Source organism: Apodemus sylvaticus, chromosome 8 (assembly GCF_947179515.1).
Source record: "Apodemus sylvaticus chromosome 8, mApoSyl1.1, whole genome shotgun sequence".
In the NCBI taxonomy this organism is placed as follows: domain Eukaryota; kingdom Metazoa; phylum Chordata; class Mammalia; order Rodentia; family Muridae; genus Apodemus; species Apodemus sylvaticus.
This window is the reverse complement of record NC_067479.1, coordinates 74,444,866-74,469,764: the sequence shown is the minus strand read 5'-3', so window position 1 is coordinate 74,469,764 and position 24,899 is coordinate 74,444,866. Positions and strand designations below refer to the sequence as shown.

The 24,899-nt window shown below is 39.5% G+C and overlaps 1 pseudogene and 2 gene segments (V, D, J or C); all 3 read left to right on the top strand.

Moving 5' to 3' along the window:
* The first annotated feature begins 4,195 nt into the window (after positions 1-4,195).
* LOC127690736 (T cell receptor alpha variable 9-2-like) lies at positions 4,196-4,722 on the top strand. The segment is given in 2 exon segments: positions 4,196-4,271; positions 4,382-4,722. Coding segments are annotated over 2 exon segments (390 nt in total).
* An 11,569-nt stretch (positions 4,723-16,291) lies between these two features.
* Positions 16,292-17,171, top strand: LOC127691577 (T-cell receptor alpha chain V region 2B4-like; annotated as a pseudogene).
* Positions 17,172-24,195: 7,024 nt separating this feature from the next.
* Positions 24,196-24,899, top strand: LOC127691580 (T cell receptor alpha variable 17-like). The segment is given in 2 exon segments: positions 24,196-24,316; positions 24,458-24,899. Coding segments are annotated over 2 exon segments (468 nt in total).

Here is a 24,899-nt window from a genome sequence, read left to right as displayed (position 1 = left end):
AAAATGTGTCAATAGTCTCAAATAATAATCAACTTCCTGTTTCCTAACAGCAGGCTCCACTAGTCACGATGACATTTATAGAAAAGAAAAAGGCCATGGCCTGTATTTGATGTAATGAAATAACACATGAGTCTTGCATGCCAGTCACAATTTCTTCTTTTGTTGTGGTTGTCCTGTATAGTTAATCTATAAACATTGTTTCAAGACACCAATATTCTTTTATTCTCTATTTTTCTTTTTTTCTTTTTTCTTTTTTTGGTTTTTTCGAGACAGGGTTTCTCTGTGTAGCCCTGGCTGTCCTGGAATGCACTTTGTAGACCAGGCTGGCCTTGAACTCAGAAATCCGCCTGCCTCTGCCTCCCAAGTGATGGGATTAAAGGTGTGTGCCACCACTGCTCAGCTCAAGACACCAATGTTTTCCTAACTAAATAGGCAGTACCAACCCATTATTCCAAACTTCTAGAAGGTGAAAGAAGTAGATTGTAATGATTATACATTCTTTTTTTTTTATTATAGTTAAGGGGTATATTTCATGTATTTATTTAATGAACTTTATCCAATGCATCATTTCAACATTGATTGTTATAGCACATATTGTATATCATTTTCTATAAAATGATTTTCAACATGAGCATGCTTTTCCTGTAGCACATTTCAACTTGACTCTATCAGGTTTTGATGACACAATAGCCACCTGAGATTGCTTTCTACCAAAAACAACAATTTTTGAATTTTCAAAAGTGAGGAATGATGTGGCAATTGATTCTTTAATTTTTTTTCCTTTCCTTGTTTTCTTTTCTTTCTTTTTTTCTTTTTTTGCCAGCTCTGAAGAACAGGAGATAAAGTGACACACATTTATTTAGGTCACATCTTTCTATGGATGAAGACATATGAGATTAAATAACCATGGTACATTTCCAAGTCCTAGAGTAAATATTGATTCTTGGGTGACATGGAATATTACCAATTTGCATAACTTTGAAGTTGACAAAACTGGTGTTCTTTTTTTTTTGATTTTTTTTATTCGATATAATTTATTTACATTTCAAATGATTTCCCCTTTTCTAGCCCCCCCACTCCCCGAAAGTCCCGTAAGCCCCCTTCTCTTCCCCTGTCCTCCCACCCACCCCTTCCCACTTCCCCGTTCTGGTTTTGCCGAATAGAACTTCAGACCAATTTCCCTTATGAACATCGATGCAAAAATGCTCAATAGAATTCTTGCCAACCGAATCCAAGAACACATCAAAACGATCATCCACCATGATCAAGTAGGCTTTATCCCGGGAATGCAGGGTTGGTTCAATATACGGAAATCCATCAATACAATCCACTACATAAACAAACTCAAAGTACAAAACCACATGGTCATTTCATTGGATGCTGAAAAAGCATTTGACAAAATTCAGCATCCTTTCATGCTTAAAGTCTTGGAGAGAACAGGAATTCAAGGCCCATACCTAAACATAGTAAAAGCAATATACAGCAAACCGGTAGCCAGCATCAAATTAAATGGAGAGAAACTTGAAGCAATCCCACTGAAATCAGGGACTAGACAAGGCTGCCCCCTTTCTCCTTATCTTTTCAATATTGTACTTGAGGTACTAGCTCACGCAATTCGACAACATAAGGAGGTCAAAGGGATACAAATTGGAAAGGAGGAAGTCAAACTATCATTATTTGCAGACGACATGATAGTCTACCTAAGTGACCCAAAAAAATCCACTAGAGAGCTCCTACAGCTGATAAACAACTTCAGCAAAGTGGCAGGTTATAAAATCAACTCAAGCAAATCAGTGGCCTTCCTATACTCAAAGGATAAGCAGGCTGAGAAAGAAATTAGGGAAATGACCCCCTTCACAATAGCCACAAACAGTATAAAGTATCTTGGGGTGACTCTTACCAAACATGTGAAAGATCTGTATGACAAGAACTTCAGGACTCTGAAGAAGGAAATGGAAGAAGACCTCAAAAAATGGGAAAACCTCCCATGCTCATGGATTGGTAGAATCAATATAGTTAAAATGGCCATTTTGTCAAAAGCAATATACAGATTCAATGCAATACCCATCAAAATCCCAACTCAATTCTTCACAGAGTTAGAAAGAGCAATTATCAAATTCATCTGGAACAACAAAAAACTCAGGATAGCTAAAACTATTCTCAGCAACAAAAGAAAATCTGGGGGAATCAGTATCCCTGACCTCAAGCAATACTACAGAGCAATAGTGTTAAAAACTGCATGGTATTGGTACAGTGACAGGCAGGAGGATCAATGGAACAGGAGTGAAGATCCAGAAATGAACCCACACACCTATGGCCACTTGATCCTCGACAAAGGGGCTGAAAACATCCAATGGAAAAAAGATAGCCTTTTCAACAAATGGTTCTGGTTCAACTGGAGGTCAGCATGCAGAAGAATGCGAATTGATCCATCCTTGTCTCCTTGTACTAAGCTCAAATCCAAATGGATCAAGGACCTCCACATAAAGCCAGACACTCTGAAGCTAAGAGAAAAGAAACTGGGGAAGACCCTTGAGGACATCGGTACAGGGAGAAAGTTTCTGAACAGAACACCAATAGTGTATGCTCTAAGAGCAAGAATTGACAAATGGGACCTCATAAAATTACAAAGTTTCTGTAAGGCAAAGGACACCATCAAGAAGACAAATCGGCAACCAACAAATTGGGAAAAGATCTTCACCAATCCTACATCAGATAGAGGGCTAATATCCAATATATATAAAGAACTCAAGAAGTTAGACTCCAGAAAACCGAACAACCCTATTAAAAAATGGGGTACAGAGTTAAAAAAGGAATTCTCACCTGAAGAAATTCGGATGGCGGAGAAGCATCTTAAAAAATGCTCAACTTCATTAGTCATTAGGGAAATGCAAATCAAAACAACCCTAAGATTTCATCTTACACCAGTCAGAATGGCTAAGATTAAAAATTCAGGAGACAGCAGGTGTTGGAGAGGGTGTGGAGAAAGAGGAACATCCCCCACTGCTGGTGGGGTTGCAAATTGGTACAACCACTCTGGAAATCAGTCTGGCGGTTCCTCCGAAAACTGGGCACCTTACTTCCAGAAGATCCTGCTATACCACTCCTGGGCATATACCCAGAAGACTCCCCACCATGTAATAAGGATACATGTTCTACTATGTTCATAGAAGCCCTATTTGTAATTGCCAGATGCTGGAAAGAACCCAGGTATCCCTCAACAGAAGAGTGGATGCAAAAAATGTGGTATATCTACACAATGGAGTACTATTCAGCCATTAGAAACAATGAATTCATGAAATTCTTAGGCAAATGGATGGAGCTAGAGAACATCATACTAAGTGAGGTAACCCAGACTCAAAAGGTGAATCATGGTATGCACTCACTAATAAGTGGATATTAACCTAGAAAACTGGAATACCCAAAACATAATCCACACATCAAATGAGGTACAAGAAGAAAGGAGGAGTGGCCCCTGGTTCTGAAAAGACTCAGTGAAACAGTATTCGGCAAATGATTATACATTCTTAAGGACAGTTGATAATTACTCCACTTCATAATAACTTTAAGAAATTTTTAAATATTTATTTATCTTATGCGCAGGGGTACTTTGCCTGTATTTGTATTCATGTACTGTGTGTGCCTGGTGGCTAAGGAGGTCAGAAGAGGGAGTCAATTCACCTGGAATTATTGTTACAGGTGGTTTTGAACCAGTGTATGTGGGTTCTGAGAACCAAACCTGGGTCCACTGAAAGAGCAGGAAGTGCTTGCAAGTGCTGAACCCTTGTATTGTATCTTACTGTGAACTTACAGCAGTGAAAATGAGCTGGTAAAACAAACTTCTTGTCATTTGTTTATTAAGTGATAAATGACAACACAGAAAAGCCATCAGTTACTGTACTATATAACAGTTTCATGTTACATAGAATCCTAAGAATGAAAACATTGGATATGTTAATGGCCATCATTTATATTCTTTGCATCGATAAGGGATGATCCAAGTCTGATGTGTGCCTTGCAAATGATTTTGAGGACAAGAACACATTTCTGATTCTGGGAGGTAATGCAAGAGACCCTAGTTTAATCTCTGTCCACCAGGGGGTGGAGTTTCCTAACACAAGATCATTGTCAGTGTGAACTATAAGCTTTATAGGTTCATCATTTTGTGTTATTCCATCATTTCTTCATATGAAGAGTTGAGAGCATCACTCTGACACTGAACATGAACATTTCTCCAGTTGCAGTGACTGTGATTCTGCTGTTCATGCTTGGTAAGTAAAGTGACTTACAATTTCCACTCTTTCTTCTAGATGTTAGAATATATTTAATCATCTATGAAATTTGTTCTTACTGTAACACAGATACCCTTTTCTTCTTCCAGGGATGAGGAAGACCCATGGAGATTCAGTGACCCAGAAACAAGGTCAAGTGACCCTCTCAGAAGATGACTTTCTATTTATAAATTGCACTTATTCAACCACAGGGTACCCAACTCTTTTCTGGTATGTCCAATATCCTGGACAAGGTCTACAGCTCCTTCTGCAAGTCACAACAGCCAACAACAAGGGAAGCAGCAGAGGTTTTGAAGCTACATATGATAAAGGGACCACCTCCTTCCACTTGCAGAAAGCCTCGGTGCAGGAGTCAGACTCGGCTGTGTACTACTGTGGTCTGAGAGACACAGTGGCAGAAACCACAGTGGGAGCTGAGCACAAACTCTGAGGAGCAAAAGAAAGCCTGGCTTCTGATCATGTACATTTGGACCATCCTAGTTTCCACAAAGTCTGTGTTGTGTGCCCCAGTATTTCTCTGGTTGATGAAAATCATATAAATGGTTTGAGCAGAACTAGAAAGTGATGTTACCACATCTAGATTTTCATATGTGAAACTGAATCCCTAGCACACAAGTCTTTCCTCGTGGAGGGTAACAGTGATTTCTCATGAAAGCCATGGAAACAATAACATGGTCAGTTGCCTTTATCTCTGTGTACAAGTCATTATCTTCATATTGTTGCATGCCATCTCCAGAATAACAGAGAAGGCAAAATATGCCAGAAAAGGTGGCATTTAGATAATTCTAACTGCTACAATGGAAGGACAGATTATCAGATGTCTATAGCCTTTCATTTCTCAAGATCTCTAACAAAGAAATATGGGTAGACAAGGAAGGAGAAAGGAAGGAAGAGGTAGGTGGGTGATCTTAAGATTTTTAATAGCCCCTACTCTTCTCTAAGTGCAACTCCCTAGTGTTATCCCAAAACTTTTAGCACACTACCCTCTTGGCCTCTCCTCCCTCATTGTACCCATTCCCAGAGGACTAAGAAGATCCTGATGTCATATTCTGATTTTCAACCTAGTGTGGATCCCCTCACCTCACTGTTTACCTAGCATATCTCCATGTCTAAGTGTCTGCAAGCAATGCTAAGAAACATGTTATTTCTGGAACTCTAGTATTCATACCTAGCAGGATGTCCAAAGAATTACTTACCAGGCAACCAACAGCAATTGACCTCACTTAAAAACTAGAGGGTGAAACAGAAACCAAGGAATCAAATACGAACACACATCCAACAGAGACAAGACCAGATATCAACACTAAGAATTACTGTGATCCCAAACACAGATGCCCAGATTCTACCATAAAATAGTATCAGCCAGGATAATATATCTCCATTGAAGCCTAGAAAAGTTAGTATTGTTGTCTGTGAGAAATGCAGTATAGTTGAAGCACAAGACAAGGACATCACAAGAGCCTTTATGAATATGTTAGAAGTCTTGAAGGGGAAAATGAATAAACCCCTTAAAGAAATCTTTTAAAACACAAACAATAAGATAAAATGAGGAAAACTGTACAGCATAGGTAAGTAGAAGTAGAATTGATAAAGAAAATAAAGACTGAGGGAAAACTGGAAACAAAGAATTTAGAAACTTAAATAGGAAACTCAGAGGCAAACCTGAGCATACAAGATTAAAGAAAGAATCACATCCATTGAAGACATGATAGAAGATATGGATAACTTGGTCCAAGAAAATGTTAAATCTGACAATATACAGCCATAAAACATGGAGGAAATCTCAAATGCTTTGGAAAAACAAAATCTATGAATAACAAGAATAAAGGAAGGAGAAGAAAGGTCAAAGGCACAGAAAATATTTTCAACAAAATCATGTAACTTAATGCCCAACCCTAAAAAAAGAGGTATTTATCAAGGCATAAGGAATATACAGAACATCAGGTAGGCTGGACTAGAAAAGGAAGTCTCATGTTACATGATAATAAGAATGCTTATTTACAGAACAAGGAATGGATATTAAAAGATACAAAAAAAGGAAGTCATATATAAGGAAATAACATATAAAGGCAGACTTCTTAGAATAACACCTGACTTCTCAGTGGAGACTGTAAATGCCAGAAGGCTTTGGATTGTCATTCTACAAAGTCTAAGTGACCACATATGCCACCCACACTACTACATCCAGAAAATTTTCAGTCATCGTAGATGGAGAAGAGAGTCAAAAAATAAGCCAGGTTAAACAGAATTTATGTACAATTTCAGCTTTACATAAGGGGCTAGAAGGAAAACTTCAACCTGAAAAGGATAACCTCACCCAGTAAAACAAGGAATAAATAATGCCAGGCCAGAAAATCAAACAAAATAAACAAACAAACACACACACAGGGAAATATAACTACCACCACAACAAACACCTCAGTATTTGCTCACTGATACTCAACATCATATACTGCTCACTGTTAACTCTTAATATCAAATGCTCTCAATTCCACAATTAAAAAATGATTAAATGGTTAAAATGGTTAAAAAACAGGACCCTTCCTCCTGCTGTATTCAACAATACTAACACATCTTTTTTTCATATTATTTGTAATTTTAATTTTTTTATTGTGGTACAGAGATTGAACCAGAGCCTCACACATACTATTAACTTTGGAGTTAAACTCCAACTATTATTTTTTAAATTTTTAAGGAATTGCATAAAATTTTGTATAAGCTTTCCTGATTTATATTTCTTTTTTTATTTTATTTGATATATTTTTTATTTACATTTCAAATGATTTCCCCTTTTCTGGTCCCCCACTCCCCGAAAGTCACATAAACCTCCTTCCCTCCCCCTGTTCTCCCACCCACCCCTTCCCACTTCCCTGTTCTGGTTTTGCCTTATACTGCTACACTCAGTCTTTCCAGAACCAGGGGCCACTCCTCTGTTCTTCTTGTACCTCATTTGATGTGTGGATTATGTTTTGGGCATTCCAGTTTTCCAGGCTAATATCCACTTATTAGTGAGTGCATACCATGATTGATCTTTTGAGACTGAGTTACCTCACTTAGTATGATGTTCTCCAGCTCCATCCATTTGCCTAAGAATTTCATGAATTCATTGTTTCTAATGGCTGAATAGTACTCCATTGTGTATATATACCACATTTTTTGCATCCATTCTTCTGTTGAGGGATACCTGTGTTCTTTCCAGCTTCTGGCTATTATAAATAGGGCTGCCATGAACATAGTGGAGCATATATCCTTATTACATGCTGGGGAATCCTTTGGGTCTATGCCCAGGAGTGGTATAGCAGGATTGGAAGTGACATGCCCAGTTTTCTGAGGAACCACTAGACTGATTTCCAGAGTGGTTGTACCAATTTGCAACCCCACCAGCAGTGGAGGAGTGTTCCTCTTTCTCCACATCCTCACCAACACCTGCTGTCTCCTGAGTTTTTAATCTTAGCCATTCTGACTGGTGTAAGGTGAAATCTCGGGGTTGTTTTGATTTGCATTTCCCTGATGACTAGTGAAGTTGGGCATTTTTTAAGATTCAACTAATACATCTTAACATCAAAGATAGACATTACCTCAGGGTTAAAGGATTGAAAAAGTTATCCTAAGAAATGGTCATAAGAAGCAAGCTGTTGCAGTCATTTTGATTTCTGACTAAATAGACGTCAAACCAAAACTATTCAGAAGAGATATGGACAGATCCATATACTCATAAAGGAAAATTCCACCAAGAGGACATTGAAATTCTTTGCACATATGCACTAAAACAATTCTTTACACATATGCACTGAAATCAAGGGCACCCAAGTTCATAAAATAAATATGACTACAGCTTAAGTCACATATGGACCATCACAACTGATAGTGGGTGACTTCAGTACTTTCACCAACAGACAAGTCATAGGGACAAAAACTATACAGAGAAATGGTGGAGTTAACTTATGTCATAAACCAAATGCAACTATAATAGATAACCAAGAGAACATTTCACTCAAACACAGAATATATCTTCTTGTCAGAACATCAAGGTACTTTCTCCAAAGATGACCATATACTCAGACACAAAACAAATCTCAACATACATAAAAACCTTGAAACAATGTCCACCATAGTTTTTAACCACCATGAATACCACCAACAACAGAAACAACAGAAAGCTTGCAAACTTGTGAGAACTGAGGAACTCATTACTACATGAAAAATTGGTCAATTTAATGATTAGAAAAGAAATAAAAAACTTTCTGCAATTTTGCAGTTGAAGGAAATGAAAACAAGCATACACATGCTGATTGTACACAGTGAAGGTGATTCTAAGATTATGTTCACAGTTGCAAGTGCATACACAAGACAAAATGGAGAGATCTTATACTAGCAACTTAACAACACACACAAAATTCTAGAACAAAATGAGCATCCAAGGGAGTAGGGGACTATCTGTAACTCAACTTGTGTTTTTGTTAGATATATAGTTTATGGAGCCCCTCTTTTTTTTTTCCATTCTTTTTTTTTATTCGATATAATTTATTTACATTTCAAATGATTTCCCCTTTTCTAGCCCCCCCCACTCCCCGAAAGTCCCGTAAGCCCCCTTCTCTTCCCCTGTCCTCCCTCCCACCCCTTCCCAGTTCCCCGTTCTGGTTTTGCCAAATACTGTTTCACTGAGTCTTTCCAGAACCAGGGACCACTCCTGCTTTCTTCTTGTATCTCATTTGATGTGTGGATTATGTTTTGGGTATTCCAGTTTTCTAGGTTAATAACCACTTATTAGTGAGTGCATACCATGATTCACCTTTTGAGTCTGGGTTACCTCACTTAGTATGATGTTCTCTAGCTCCATCCATTTGCCTAAGAATTTCATGAATTCATTGTTTCTAATGGCTGAATAGTACTCCATTGTGTAGATATACCACATTTTTTGTATCCACTCTTCTGTTGAGGGATACCTGGGTTCTTTCCAGCATCTGGCAATTATAAATAGGGCTGCTATGAACATAGTAGAGCATGTATCCTTATTACATGGTGGGGAATCCTCTAGGTATATGCCCAGGAGTGGTATAGCAGGATCTTCTGGAAGTGAGGTGCCCATTTTTCGGAGGAACCGCCAGACTGCTTTCCAGAGTGGTTGTACCAATTTGCAACCCCACCAGCAGTGGAGGAGTGTTCCTCTTTCTCCGCACCCTCTCCAACACCTGCTGTCTCCTGAATTTTTAATCTTAGCCATTCTGACTGGTGTAAGATGAAATCTTAGGGTTGTTTTGATTTGCATTTCCCTAATGACTAATGAAGTTGAGCATTTTTTAAGATGCTTCTCCGCCATCCGAAGTTCTTCAGGTGAGAATTCTTTGTTTAACTCTGTACCCCATTTTTTAATAGGGTTGTTCGGTTTTCTGGAGTCTAACTTCTTGAGTTCTTTATATATATTGGATATTAGCCCTCTATCTGATGTAGGATTGGTGAAGATCTTTTCCCAATTTGTTGGTTGCCGATCTGTCCTCTTGATGGTGTCCTTTGCCTTACAGAAACTCTGTAACCTTATGAGGTCCCATTTGTCAATTCTTGCTCTTAGAGCATACGCTATTGGTGTTCTGTTCAGAAACTTTCTCCCTGTACCGATGTCCTCAAGGGTCTTCCCCAGTTTCTTTTCTATTAGCTTCAGAGTGTCTGGCTTTATGTGGAGGTCCTTGATCCATTTGGATTTGAGCTTAGTACAAGGAGACAAGGATGGATCAATTCGCATTCTTCTGCATGCTGACCTCCAATTGAACCAGCACCATTTGTTGAAAAGGCTATCTTTTTTCCATTGGATGTTTTCAGCCTCTTTGTCGAGGATCAAGTGGCCATAGGTGTGTGGGTTCATTTCTGGATCTTCAATCCTGTTCCATTGATCCTCCTGCCTGTCACTGTACCAATACCATGCAGTTTTTAACACTATGGAGCCCATCTTACTTGGTCTCTTTTTACTCTGCTGGTGTGTATAGTTACTTCAGTTTGCAACTCACATCTGAAGATTTTGAGCTTGGAACAGCAGATCAGAGAGAACATGCGACATTTGTCTTTCTGGGTTTGGGTTGTTATTGAACAGTGTATATTGAGTTCTATTAGTTTGTTGCATTTTTACTGTCTGCATTCTTAGTCATTCTTTGTGCTTCAATAATTATCACTGCATTTGTTTTCTGTCTGTAGTTTCTCGACCACATTTATACACATCTCCAGCCTTTAGTATTGCTTCTAGTATTCTCTGTATGGGTGGTCTCATGGACATGAGCTCTTTTAGGATGTTTGTATCAATGACAGTTTTTCTTTTTCCTTCAACTATGGCAGATAGTTTTTCTGGGTTCTGAAGTCTAGGTTTGTATGTATAGTCTTTTAGAACTTGACATTCATTGCTCCAGTTTCTGACTGCTTTCAAAGTTTCCACTGAGAAATCATGGATTATTATGATGCATTTCCCTTTATGTATAACTTGGGTTTTCTTTTGTAGTTTTCACTACTCAGCTCTGTATGTCTATCATTTTAACTGTGTATGGATTTTTTATTGCTTTCTTTATGTGGTACTTACTGTGTCTATATGGGTGTGTCTTCTGTTAGTTAGGGGGAGGGGTTTTTTTTGGATTTTTTTTTTTTTTGAGACAGGTTTCTCTGTATAGCCCTGGCTGTCCTGGAACTCACTCTGTAGACCAGGCTGGCCTCAGAAATGCCTCTGCCTCCCAGAGTGCTGGGATTAAAGGTGTGTGCCACCCATGCCCGGCGAGTTTTCTTCTATGATCTTTTTGAAGAACCATTCTATGCTATTAACCTGGAACTATTCTTCTTCATTTATGCCTATAATTTGTAGGCATGGCTTTTCAAATTTTGTCATCATCATCATTGTCATCATAGTCATCATTATTGTCATTGTTGTCAGTGTTGTTATTATTAATTTTGTGTATATGTGTGGTTTACCTACATGTATGTTTGTGTATCACATATGCCTGGTACCTGAAATGGCTGGAAGAGGATGTCAGAGCTCCTAGAAATGAGTTACAGCTGGCTGTGAGCTATCGTATTGATGCTAGGAATTGAACCCAGGACTTGTGGCAGAGCACTTGACACTTTTAACTGTCAAGCCTTCTCTCAAGCTTTATCAGCATTCCGTCTTTTCATGGCACTCCACAGTTCCTGTATGTTCCTTTTGTTTAAAAAAGTTATTTGCTTTATCTTTGAGCCCTGATATCCTATCTTTTGTTGAGCCATTCTATTTTTAACGTTCCTGCCTGAGTTTTCTCAGTGTTTTTTTTTTTTTTTAAGATTTTTAATTCCATCTTCATTTCAGCTTGAATTCTCTTCGATATTTCTATTTCTTTATAGCATTCAGTTTTCAAATCCTGGATTATTTTCATCATTTCATTTAGCCTTCTATCTTGTTTTGTTGAGCATCACTCAAACACTTATTTTATTTAAGATAATTGTATTTTTCTTTCTTTTTTTTATTACTTTAATGTTTTTTATGTCTTTACCCCCACCCCATTCACTCTCCCACAGTTCCTCATCACATTCCTTCTCCTCCCCGTCTTCAAGTGAATGCTCCTCCACCCTGGCCTGGCCTTCCCAACTCTCTGGTGCCTCAACTCTCCACTGTTCAGCACCACATGTCCCTCTGAGGCCATATCAGGCAGTTCTTTGCTATATGTGGGTATGAGGGTGAGGTGGGGCTGGGATGCTTGGACCAGCTTGTGTATGTTGTCTGGTTTGTGACTCAGTGTCTGAGATATCTCAGGGGTCTGGTTAGTTGAGACTTTAGGTCTTCCTATGGGGTCACTCTCCTCCTCAGTTTCTTCTAGCTTTCCCCTAATTCGATCACAGGGGTCCCTGGCTTCAGTCCACTGGTTGGATATAAGTATCTGTGTCTGACTCAGTCAGCTTCTTGTTTCGCCTCTCAGAAGACAGCCATGCTAGGCTCTGGTAAGCACACCATAGCATCAGTAACAGTGTCAGGCCTCGGAGCCTTGCTTTGAGTTGGATTCCAAGTTGGACTGGTTACTGGAGCACCTTTCCCTCAGTCTGTTCTCCTTTTTTGTACTTGAAGTACAAAAAGAGGGTTCCTCTTTTTCCACATTCTCTCCAACATGTGCTGCCACCTGAGTTTTTTTTTTTAACTTAGCCATTCTGACGGGTGAGACATCTGACTGCAGGGACAATTCTGGGTCAAAAATTTTGACTGTAGCATGGCAATCCCATCCCTCTACTTGATGTCCTGTCTTTCTACTGGAGGTGAACTCTACAAGCTCCCTTTCCCCACTGTTGTTCCCTTCATCCAAGGTCCCTCTCTTTCCCTCCTGAGAGTCTTTAACCTCCCATGTCTCTGGTACTTTTTAGATGGTCCCCCAACTTTCCCCCACCCTCCCAAGGTTGCATATTTCCATTCATTCTGCTGGCCCTCAGGGTTTCTCTCCTGTCTCTCCCCACAATATCTGATCATGTTCCTTTTTCCTCTCCCCCTCCTCTCTTCCACCCAGGTCTCTCCCTCCCTCTGCCTCCTATAATTGTTTGCGTCTCCTTCCCAAGTGGGACTGAAGCATCCTTCTGCTTGTAAATCTTCTTGAGTTCTATGGAGTATATGCTTGGTATTCTGTGCTTTTTGGCTAACATGTACTTATTAGGACACACCATGCAAGTACTTTTAGGATTAAGTTATTCACTCAGGACGATATTTTCTACTTTCATCAATTTGCCTGCCAAACTCATGATGTCCTCATTCTTAATAGCTGAATAGTATTCTATTGTATAAATGAACCATGTTTTCTGTATCTATTCTTCTGTTGCAGGACATCTGGGTTGTTTACAGCTTCTGGCTATCACAGATAAGGATGCTATGAACATAATGGAGCACTTGCCACTGTGGAAAGGTGGGGTATCTTTTGGGTATAAGCCCAAAAGTGGTATAGCTAGATCTTTGGGTAGAGCTATTTCCAATTTTCTGAGGAGCCTCCAGATTGATTTCCAGAGTGGTTGTACCAGTTTACAATTCCACCAGCAAAGGAGGAGGGTTCCTCTTTCTCCACATCCTCACCAACATGTGCTGCCACCTGAGGTTTTTTGTTTTTTGTTTTTTGTTTTTTGTTTTGTTTTTTTTTTTGTTTTGTTTTTTAACTTAGCCATTTTGACTGGTGTGAGGTGGAATCTCAGGGTTGTTTTGATTTGCATTTTTCTGATGACTAAGGACTTTGAACTTTTCTTCATGGAGCTGTGACCTTGTTTTATCCTTAAACTCCTTGGATCATTTAGTGAATTTTGTGATAGTTCTATGTAAAGAACCATCTTTTAAGTTCTGTGGTATGAGGTTCATTGAAGTAATTCTGGGTTTGGGGGATGTGGAACATACTGTCTTGACCTTTCATATTGTTTGTGGGTTTTGTGATTAAATTTGGGCATGTAGACTTCTTTAAGTTTATATTGTGATGATAAACTAGGCTGAACTGGTACACAGGATTTGCCACTTTGATAAAACTCAGAGGTTGTCCAAGACACAAGTAGTACTCAGCAGTTTGCAATGGGTTGTAGATACAGAGCAGGTCTCCAGGTAGGGAAGGGTGTGGGAATTGTCAAGTATACTTGGCATACTGTGCTGCTGTATAAAGATTGGACTGACCTTTGAGGTTGGTTATCAAGAATAAGAAATTTCTAAAGAAGTTTCCCCACCATGGCACCAATGAACATGCTAGTAAGTGGAGAGACCCCATTCTCCAGTTTCTACTTGCTTCTAGGATTACAGATCTTTATCTCAAATTATGTCTTTGCAGAGTGACAGACTATACATCTCTGAATCTTATCCAGACTTTCATTTTCAATGTTGCTTAAAGTTCAACCAAGGGGAGTCTCCTATCCCTAATCTTGTTTTCAGCACCCAATATCAGGATCCTTAGTTTCTTTTAGAAGTTTCCAGTTTAGCAATTTGAGATTTCATCTGGCTTTGCTGTTTACTTGCAACTCCCTTTCTTTGCACGTCCCTCCCCTCACCTGGTAGGCATATCCTTCATGCTTCGATTCAGGTTCACAGTCATGAGAGAAGTGCTGTGTGTCTCTAACTGGACATTCTCCAGGTCTTCCAGGAAAACTGTTTATTTGTGTACATTTTATTACAAGTCCCTTATAGGGAGGTGCGTATTTCACAAAGACTGTGCTTCAAGTTTAGTTTCATACTTCTTTTCGCCATGTCCCAAGTCCATAGTGCGTGTTATTTTCTCTCTTCTCATTCTTAAAGATTTTTTGGGACATGTCTCCCCTGTATGTCACAGGCAGGACTTAAACTCCAATCTTCTTTTTTCAGCCTCCCAAACCAGAATCACCTCTGGGATTTTAAACATATGCCATTATGATTATCTCCTTCTTTAGGTTTCATATTTCCTGAGAAGTGAATATTGTTATTATTGTCATGGATAATGTACTGTTGCAGAAAACAGTTTGAGTGTGAGCATCTTTCCCTCATACTGTTCCCTTTGTACTTGTTGATGTTGAAGGAAGGGTCTGATCAAACCATACTTTGTGGATGCCTAGCTCTTCAGTCACCAGCTTCTGCAAGATCTCAAAGCCCAACATAAGACAATTTAGGAGGCATAGAAGTCCTTGTGCCCACAGATATCACCAGGGGTACCTGGAATGTAAAATACACAGGATTGTTTCTTCAAATGAAGGAATGTAAAATCTAGAGGTCTGGAAGCAGAAGTGATTAATAGCATGGTGACCTTTGCACTACCTGTGTAGCCAAAGACCACAGCAATCCCTTTCCCAAGCCCACACCTTTATTATAAGCTTGTTCTCCTTGATCATTCTATTGAATGCATGATTATAGAAGGTGTACCAGGTACTTTCCCAAGAGTTTAAGTATTACCATATTCAATCTTTATTTACCTTACTTTGTGCTTCAGTGAGAGTTATGTACATTTTATTCTGTATGCAGGATTGAGTTTATTACCACCAGATAATCTTTCATCAAATTGTCCTACAGTTAAATATGCCTAAAAATTTTAATCAACTCAATGTCAGCTTACCAAAGTGATGAGCCAACACCTGCTACTGGTTGTCCTGCTTGCCTCCACCATCTTTACTGTCCTGGATGTGGAGATCTCTCAGAGTCCTGCAGGTCAGTTCATTCCTGGATTGCTTCTATGTGGACCTACTTCAACTCAGACACAGTTATTCCCCTCGTACATATGGTTTGATGACTATATTGGAAATGGAGAGTGAGATAAATGAAAGGGTTAAGGAAGAAGAGAGAGAAGAAAGAAAGGAGAGAGAAAGAGAGAGGGAGAGGAAGAGGGATGGGAGTCAGAAAGAAGGAGAGTGAGAGAAACCAGATCTAGAACTTTCAAAGATCAATCTTTACTCAATAATTCTTTATTCAAGAAAAGAATAAAAAATTAGACAAATGAGCAAGTTTCCTAGGTTTTATTTAGAGTTTAGGTGCTCAACATCTATCTTACTCCAACCCAAGCAAAGTTGTTTGAACATGAGTGTGCTCTTGCCTCCAAATGGAATGAAGAATTCCAGGTCTTTCTAGATCCAGGTTCTGGTCCAGATAAACAGTCTATCCAGTCATCTGTAAGTTTTAAATATAGATTTGAATGGAAGTGACAAGGGTCAGAATTGTGCTGTAGATAAGACCCTCACTTAGATTTCCATGGTTGATGTTTTATAGAGATTTTTCAGAGCAGGTGACTAACTGCCCGTGTGCAATACTTATTATTACTGAGTACAGAGACATCATCTACTGAGCTCACCTCACTCCCAGCTCTGACTTGGGGCCAATGTCTCTTCGATACTGCAGCTGAACTGTGAAGGATTTTTTCTTGCATTAGTAGTTACATTAGAAGAACATACAGTTTGACTTTTTCTTTGATCACTATCATGAGCCCACAAGGTGGCAGTGTTTTATAGGGATCCTGAGTAAACTTCTCAAGTAGGAGAGAGGAAAGAGGGTTGGGCATGAAGAGGAGGGAGGACTAGAGAGAGGGCTTGGTGCTGCTCACATGGTGAAGAAGAGTCACTTTTCTGATTGCTAGCAAAGCTGTCTTTCATGTTTCCTATAGGAGACGTGGAAACTTTTGTATGTGACTATATGAGCTTAGGGCTGAGAATCTGAATCTTCAGTGAAGAGGAGGAGGAGAGAATGAAATCCTTGTGTGTTTCACTATTGGTCCTGTGGCTCCAGTTAAACCGTAAGTTTGGGAATTTCTTCTGGATCCAGGTGTGATATGTAAAGTTGCTGTCTGCTCCAGGCTAATGGTAGAAACACAAATGTTCTTAATCTCTAGTTAGGGGTAGAAGACTAATGGAAATGTCATTCTGGAATGTCAGTATCCATATGCATCCAGTCTTGATTGTCTGACCTTTGTCTTTCTGCACAGGGGTGAGCAGCCAGCAGAAGGCACAGCAGAGCCCAGAATCCCTCATTGTCCCAGTGGGAGCCACAGCCTCTCTCAACTGTACTTCCAGTGATCGTAATTTTCAGTACTTCTGGTGGTACAGACAGCATTCTGGAGAAGGCCCCAAGGCACTGATGTCCATCTTCTCTGATGGTGAAAAGAAAGAAGGCAGATTCACAGCTCACCTCAGTAAAGCCAGCCTGCATGTTTCCCTGCACATCAGAGACACCCAACCCAGGGATTCTGCTCTCTACCTCTGTGCAGTGAGTGAGCACACAGTGCTCCCCAGGCACCTGCAGCCTGCACCCAAACCCACTGCTCCCATTAAGGCAGACAGAGAGCACAGTCTATACAGTGAAGAAATTCTCTTTCTATTCTGTGTGCAATGTGATTTATGTGCAAGAGTGGTAAAGAAGACTAGATTAGTAAAATATTTTAACATCTTAAAAATAAGTCATCCTCAGGAGAAAGGCAAACTACTGGTTTGATTGAATATTTTCCACTTTTCTTGCATGCTGATGGTTATAGAACAATTATACTCTCAATGTGTATTTCTTGTTGAGGTGAAAGACAAGCACAATGGCCAAAAGACTCACCATCTGTCATACCATAATGACAACTGTCACCTCTACAGCACTCAGCCTTCATGGATTTTTAAAAATACTTTAATAAAAATTGTTTACTAAGTTTTAAAAGGTAGCTTATAATGTAACAGGCTTCTTTATGGCAGTTCCAGGCATATTTGCTTTTGGTCGACTGATCCTGAAGCTTCTCCCATCCATTATGTCCCTGTTTCTCATGCCCACCTAATCCTTCTTGTGCCTGGTATCTCCTCCACTTCTGTATCATGTGTTCTATGCTCTTCTAGTTCATCTTCCATATTGCTTCCCTTTCTCTCTCATTGAGAGCACACACACTCATAAGCATATGAGTACATAAAAAACTTAGAAGCTAAAATTTGCAAGTGCTATTCTTTCTAAGTCCAGATAACTCACTTATTATAATATTTTCCAATTATGTCCATTTCAAGCAATTTCTATAATTTTATTTTCTTTACTGTTGAATAAAATTTATCCATATGTCTGTCTCTCTGTCTGTCTGTCTGTCTGTCTGTTGAGAGACATCTCTACTAAACTCTTCTTATGCAGTCTTTTGTTAATGAACATATAGGCTATGTTCACTCCCTAGCAATTTTGAATAGAGCAGCAATGACCAAGGCTGAACAAAGAATCTCTATAGTAGGATACAGATAAGTACCTAGGAATTACATATCTGAACCACATGACACTTCATCGTTTAGGCCTAGCATACCCTTTCCCACTGATTGTCATAGCTGTTACATCAGTTTATGCTTCCAGCAATGGTGAATGAAGGCTTCCTATGTCCCAAAATCCTCACCAGCATTTGTCATCATTTGATTTCTTGGTAATAGCTATTCTGAATGGGATGTGACAAAAATCTTATATTAGTTTAATTTCCATTTCCGTGAAGCCTAAGGATGCTCAGTGCTATATTCTACTCCAAAGCCCATTTTTAAATTAATTGTTTTTATTGTTTAACAACAATAAACAGTGTGTATGTGTGTATATGTGTTGTCTCATCCTCTGTTGTTTCATCATCATCTTTCATACTCATCCAGATAAGTGGCTGGAATATTTTTCTCTCATTTGTAGTTTGTTTCTTTGCTCAGTTAACTGTCTCTCATTCACTGCCTTTATGCATTTATTTTCATTCATTAATTTATTTTTGAAACAGGATTTTGTTGTGGAGCCTACGCTGGCTTAAAACTCTTGATCCCCCTGTGGTATGATCCTGGTTTCTGGGATTCCACAAGCTTCTGCTACCATAAGTTATCTCCATGTATTGCTTTTTTAATTGAAATGATGAAAGGTCCCCTCACTTATCATATTCATCCTAGTGCTTGCTGAAGCTTTACCACAAGTCAATTCAATACTTCTGGTTTTTATCATGCATCAATACCTGGAAATGCTATCATATGGCAACGTATCTCCTTTAGAGTTAGTAATGTACTACTTTTTCTTTACTCACTCAAGACACTGTTTATGTAGTATATTGGTTCCAAAAAACCTGTATGGGAAGGATTGGATATTTTGTTTAGGTTTATTCACAGACACACTTACTAAATGGATAATAATTATTAAATGGATAGCATAATCAGGATTTTCTATTATTGTACAATATTTAGAAGTGGAGACTCTCAATATTTCCAAACCACAGAAGAACAATTAGAAACACTCGAAAGCATTTAGCTATAAGACATCACATTTTACTATGGGAGATAGTAATCATTCTTTTTTCTAAATTTTATGTACATTGGTGCTTTTCCTGTATGTATTTATATCTCTGTGCAGGTATCAGGTCACTTGGAACCCAGGTTACAGATAGCTGTGAGCTGTCATGTAGGTTCTGGGAATCTAACACAGGTCCTCTGGAAGAGCTGCTAGTGCTCTTAACCACTGAGCCATTTATCCCTCCAACCCCATGGGATAATCATTTCTAATTTACAGTATGGTCACTGTTAAGTTTCCCATGCTTCAGTGTATGTCCCCATAATGGAGATATGGGTAACTCACTATGGACATAGTGGATTATAGAAAAGGTATGAAGTCTGGAGAGGAGCTTAGGGAGGATATACACATATATGAAGGCATTGAGGAAGATTAAAAAGTTGTTGTAGAATAGAAATACTTAAAAATTTGTTCACCGTCTCAACTGACCTGTGCTGTTGAACTAGGGAAGGCTGAAAGAAGCTGAAGAGAATGGTGATCCTGTCGGAGGACGAGCAGTCCCATTTAATTGGTGCCACTGGACCACCAAACACGTAGCATACACCAGCTGATATGAGGCCCCCAACACACATACAGTAGAGGACTGCTGTGTCTGTGTTCATTCAGAGACAATGCACCTAACCCTCAAGAGACCGGAGGCCCCAGGGATTTTAGAGGTTGGGGTGTGGGTGGGGGTGGGAGCATCATGTGCAGACATGGGGTGGGAAGGTGGTATGGAATGTGGAACAGTCAGAGGGTGGACAGGGGGTGGGAGCATAAAATATGGAGTTTAAAAGTAAATAAATTATTTAATTAAAATTTTATTTAGTTTCTTATTTTATATTTTTTGGGAAGAATCCAGGATAATGTTCCAATTTGAATATTGATTATGTTATTAAGAGGTCTATGGTGGTTAGAATGAGAATGTTTCTCATACTCTCACGTATTGACCACTTGATTCTCAGGTGGTACCACAGTTTTCAGGGACATGAAAGAGAGCAGGCCTTGCTGGAAGAAGTTAGTGGTTGGGTTGGGCCTTGAGAGTTACAACATCACCTTACTTCAAGTTCACTCTCTATGTCTTATGCTTGTGGTTAAAGACTTGATTGCTGAACGTTCTGTTCTAGATACCATGGCTACTGCTTGCTGTCGTGTGTATCTCCTACTAAGATGGACTGTTATCCTTCTGGAACCTAAGCCAAAATACAGTCTTAAATACATTTCTTTTTGGACTTGTTATTTTATCACAGTAACAGAAAAGAAACTAATTTATGGCCATTTGGTATGTGATTTAGTATGATAAATATTTCAATATTTGTTTCAGTATTAAAAGAAATAACACATTGCTATATATTGAGTTTCTGAGAAACAAAATCTGATCTTGGGATTCTTTTGCCCATGGATAATTGATAAAAACAGGCTGAGACAGAAGAGGCTGGGCTGGAAGTGGTGCAGATGTTGACTTGATTCTGCTTGATCTTTCAGGGAGTTCTGGAGTACGGAATCCATCACTAAGACTCTAAAGGAACAGTGTATAGACAAGGAGGATTCAATAATCCTGAGACTTCTAGAAAGAATAGATAAATTCATGAACAATCAAACATTATCTCAGTAAACCAATAAGCTTTTAAGATGAGCAAAGGATAAAGAACAAAATTAATGGAAATAATAAAATATGACACAACCTTATAATAACACCAGGTGTAAATGGTCCTATTTATCATTTAAAAGACTGTTGCTCATATTAAAAATAAATACTTGGCGGGATGCTACCTGCAAGATACATGCCTCACTAGCAAAGGTCCACACATACTGAAAGTGAAAGGATGGAAAACATTATTCTAAGAAGGTGGAGCTCAAAAGCAAAAATAGTCAGCTCCATTCATATCTGCCAAAGCAGATTTTAAGCTCCAACCAGTCAGAGAACACAAGGCACATGGACAACGGGAACAGTCCAGCAAGAATGTAGAGCAGTTGTAAAAATATATGTGCCAATTGTCAGTGCATTCAATTCTATAAAGCCAAGTGTATTAGACATAAAGAAACAGACTGGCCCAGATGTAATAATGTGTATAATAGTGGGTGACTCTTACTATGATCAATGGGTAAATTATTCACACAAAAAGTCAGGCATGGAATCTTTTTTTTTTTCAAGTTTAAATGTTTTTTCCTTTTTTTAAATTAAATATAATCTTTATTTACATTTCAAATGTTATCCTCTTTCCTGGTCCCCCCGCCCCCGAAAAATCCCATAAGCCATTTTCCCTTCCCCACTCAACCCACTTCCCTGTCCTAGTATTCCTTTACTGTGGCATCGAACCTTTCCAAGACCAAGGGCCTCTCCTCCCTTTGCTGTCTAACAAGGCCATCCTCTGCTCAGGCATGAAATCTTAAAGGTAAACTACACATAGAATAAATAGCTTAAGGGTATCTGTAGAATATTTTATTGGATGGCCACAAAGTATATAGTATTCTTGTCATCCCATGTAACTTTCTCCAAATGAGACTACATTTAGGTCAAAAGAAATTTTTAAGAAAAAAATAATTTCTTATGTTTTATCACACATGAACCATTTGGAGCACATTATACAAATTAGTATCAAAATATACCTCTAACACCACTATTCAAGTGTCAGATATTACACTCAGTCTCATAGGGTTTTCCAATTTTGGGTATTTCTGTTTACTCTGAGACAATTAACATTAAAAAAATATTTCAAAATTTTGTTACACATATGTAACTTAAACATATATAAACCCTAATATAATATATGAAAATATACAGAATTATAAAGTTATGGCTCAAAATGATCATTTGTGGTTATATTATTTAATTTGACCCTGGTTTTAAAAATATTACAAAGAGTTTCACCTGAAGAATTCAAGCATTTACACATAAAATATTTACTATTCCCTAAATCCCTCCTTTATATGGAATCCTTCCATTCTAGCCATAGTCTATAGAGCTATAAAATATACCTTAAATAATATTGGATTGTCTCAGTTACTTCTGGAGTAGAAAAGGAGGCTCTCTCCAGTCCAGAAGTATGAGACCAGTTTGGGAAAAACTTTAGTGGTCACTAAATAAACAAGTATTCCATGAATTGAATAAAAAATGTCCAATGCATCTGTGTTATGTATAATATTCAGCCTGGCCCTCTCCTCTCTTTTGCATCAAAGACTCGTGCTCTCTAGTTTCCTGGCTACTGGCAAGCTCTAGTTTCTTCATGATATATTGACTTTCCTTTCACCCTGGTGCCTTTTTGAGAATTTTGTTCCTTCTTTATACCATTTTTATTCTTTAAGTTAGTTTGGTTTGTGTTTTTCAGAGATAAGATTTTCCTAACTGCAATAATGACATTTAACATTACATGTATGTTTTTAAAACAAATTCTGCAATTAAAGTATTTTTAATTATAGGGCCACCACTAGGAAGAGCTGTCTAGACTTAGTCATCTCATGTAACTGAAACTTCATACAGCTTGACCAGATTTCTCCATTTGCCCCTCCCCTCTACTCCCGCCATAGCAACATATCACTGACACAGAGTGGAGTATGCAAGAAATACTTATTTCCCCCAGCAGTGGGAGCTGGAAACAGAAGGTCAAGCTGTTAGCAGCTCTCCTTTCTCCTGAGACCCTTCTCTAGCTCCATGTGGCAGCAGTAGCAATTGATGCTAATGACACTGGCATATGGCTTGGCTGAGTATTCAGATGGATTTCTTCCAGGTTTTCAGTGAAGAAGAAGAGGAGGAGGAGGAGGAGGGGAAAGGGAAGAGGAAAGAGGAGGAGGAGAAGGAGGAGGAGGAGAAGGAGAAGGAGAAGGAGAAGGAGAAGGAGAAGGAGAAGGAGAAGGAGAAGGAGAAGGAGAAGAAGAGGAAGAAAGGAAGAGGAAGAGGAAGAGGAAGAGGAAGAGGAAGAGGAAGAGGAAGAAGAAGAAGAAGAAGAAGAAGAAGAAGAAGAAGAAGAAGAAGAAGAAGAAGAAGAAGAAGAAGAAAAAGAAGAAGAAGAAGAAGAACTCATTTATAGGAGCTGTGAAAATTGCAGCAAGATGAAGCTGGTAGGGGAACGGACAGAGGAGCTGCACTGGTGTTTGTGTCTGTATGAGAAACCTTACAGGTACTGTCCACACAGTTTGGAGCTCAGCGGGACTATGGACACTCAGAGGAGTGGCTCTGCAGAGTCACATGCTCCCATACTGTCCATGCTCCCATGTCCTGTAGGTCTGACGCTAGTCTTCTGACTTCATGTGGGATTCTGAAGCGAAACTGGCCTTCACTTCTTTTCCTTTCTAGTCAACGTGGCCAAATCCCAAGTCTGCTACTCACTAACAACCCTGACTAAAGACGACCTCATTTCAGCCCTAGACACAACATTTACAGAAGAGCACATGCACATTTGCAGAGACTGTGACAATTGCACGAACTTCAGCTACGTATCTTAAAGGTGCTTTTGTAAACACTGCACTCAGGAACTCTTGTGAGTTCTGACCTGAATCACATGTCTATTTCACTCTAAGCTGGAACCAGAGTTGATAGAACTCCTTGGTCACAAGTCAGAAATTTTTTACAAATGGCCTTGCTTGCCCATTGGTCATCACATAGAGGAAGAAATAATTTGGAATGGGGGCTGCCCTATCAACCTCCAGCTGCATAATAGCAGTTTCCCTAGGACCTGCAACTGACCCGGAACCCTTTGGCTGTGTCCTGGGAAGTTTAGGGAAAGAGACTGCAGAACTCTCATAGGCCCTTATGGATGCAAACATACCCTCACCCCATCCTTATAAAGAGTAGGTGCCAACATTTCCCCACACAGACAATTTTCTATGGGAGAGCATCCTTAACTGTTTTGGAATGAACAGTCCTGTCTGTAGACATCAGCCTCTAGTGTCCTTTTCTGCCTTCTGTCTTTCCTCCCTAGAAACCTAACAGGAGTTCAGTAAGGAAAGAGACTACAACAGCATTGCATTTCAGTGCTACACACTGCTCACTACTGCAGGCCATGCTTTCTTAGCAAGATGAGGGGGCCACCAGCAGATGTCAGGGTTCCTCTTCCTTCAGATCTTAACTCAGACTCAGAGTGTAATTACAAGCCTTCCTTGAATGGAAATCAGAGAGATGAAGGAGAGGAAGGAGGAGGAGAAATGTTTGGGGAGAGAAGGGGGAGGGGAGGGTAGTGTCTGACCTTGCTTCTGAGTTTCTTCAAGGCAGATGCTCAGAAACCAACCAACTTGAGCAGACCTGAAGCTGCATCTCTTGTGATCTGATCTTCACAGAGAAGAATGCACAGGTTCCTGGGGGTGTCGATGGTGACACTGTGGCTGCAACTGACAAGTGAGTTTGAGTTTCCAGTGAGGGGGATGGGATAACAGGCTTCGTCGCCCATATACATGTGAGGTGAAGCCCTAATAATCTAAAAATGCAGTTTGAAAATGTGACTACTGACTCTGTTCTCTGGCCCATGTTTCTACCCAGGGGTGAACAGTCAACTAGCAGAAGAGAATCCTTGGGCCCTGAGCACCCATGAGGGTCAAAATGTCACTGTGAATTGTAGTTACAAGACAGCCATAACTACCCTACAGTGGTACAGACAGAAGTCAGGCGGAGGCCCTGCCCTGCTAATGTTACTACGTTCAAATGAGAGAGAGAAGCACAGTGGAAGACTAAGAGCCACCCTTGACACCTCCACCCAGAGCAGCTCCCTGTCCATCACTGCTGCTCAGTCTGAAGACACTGCTGTGTACTCCTGTGCTACAGATGCACAGTGTGCGGCAGGCACCTGCAGTCCTGACACAAACCCTCAGAGCTGCTTCCTAGACCTTAAGGGTAGGTCATGTGCTTCTGTGTCATCCAAAAGTAATTCTGTTAAGTTTGCAATTCTTTTTTTTTAAACTTTATTTTCCTAACCTGTGTTGCA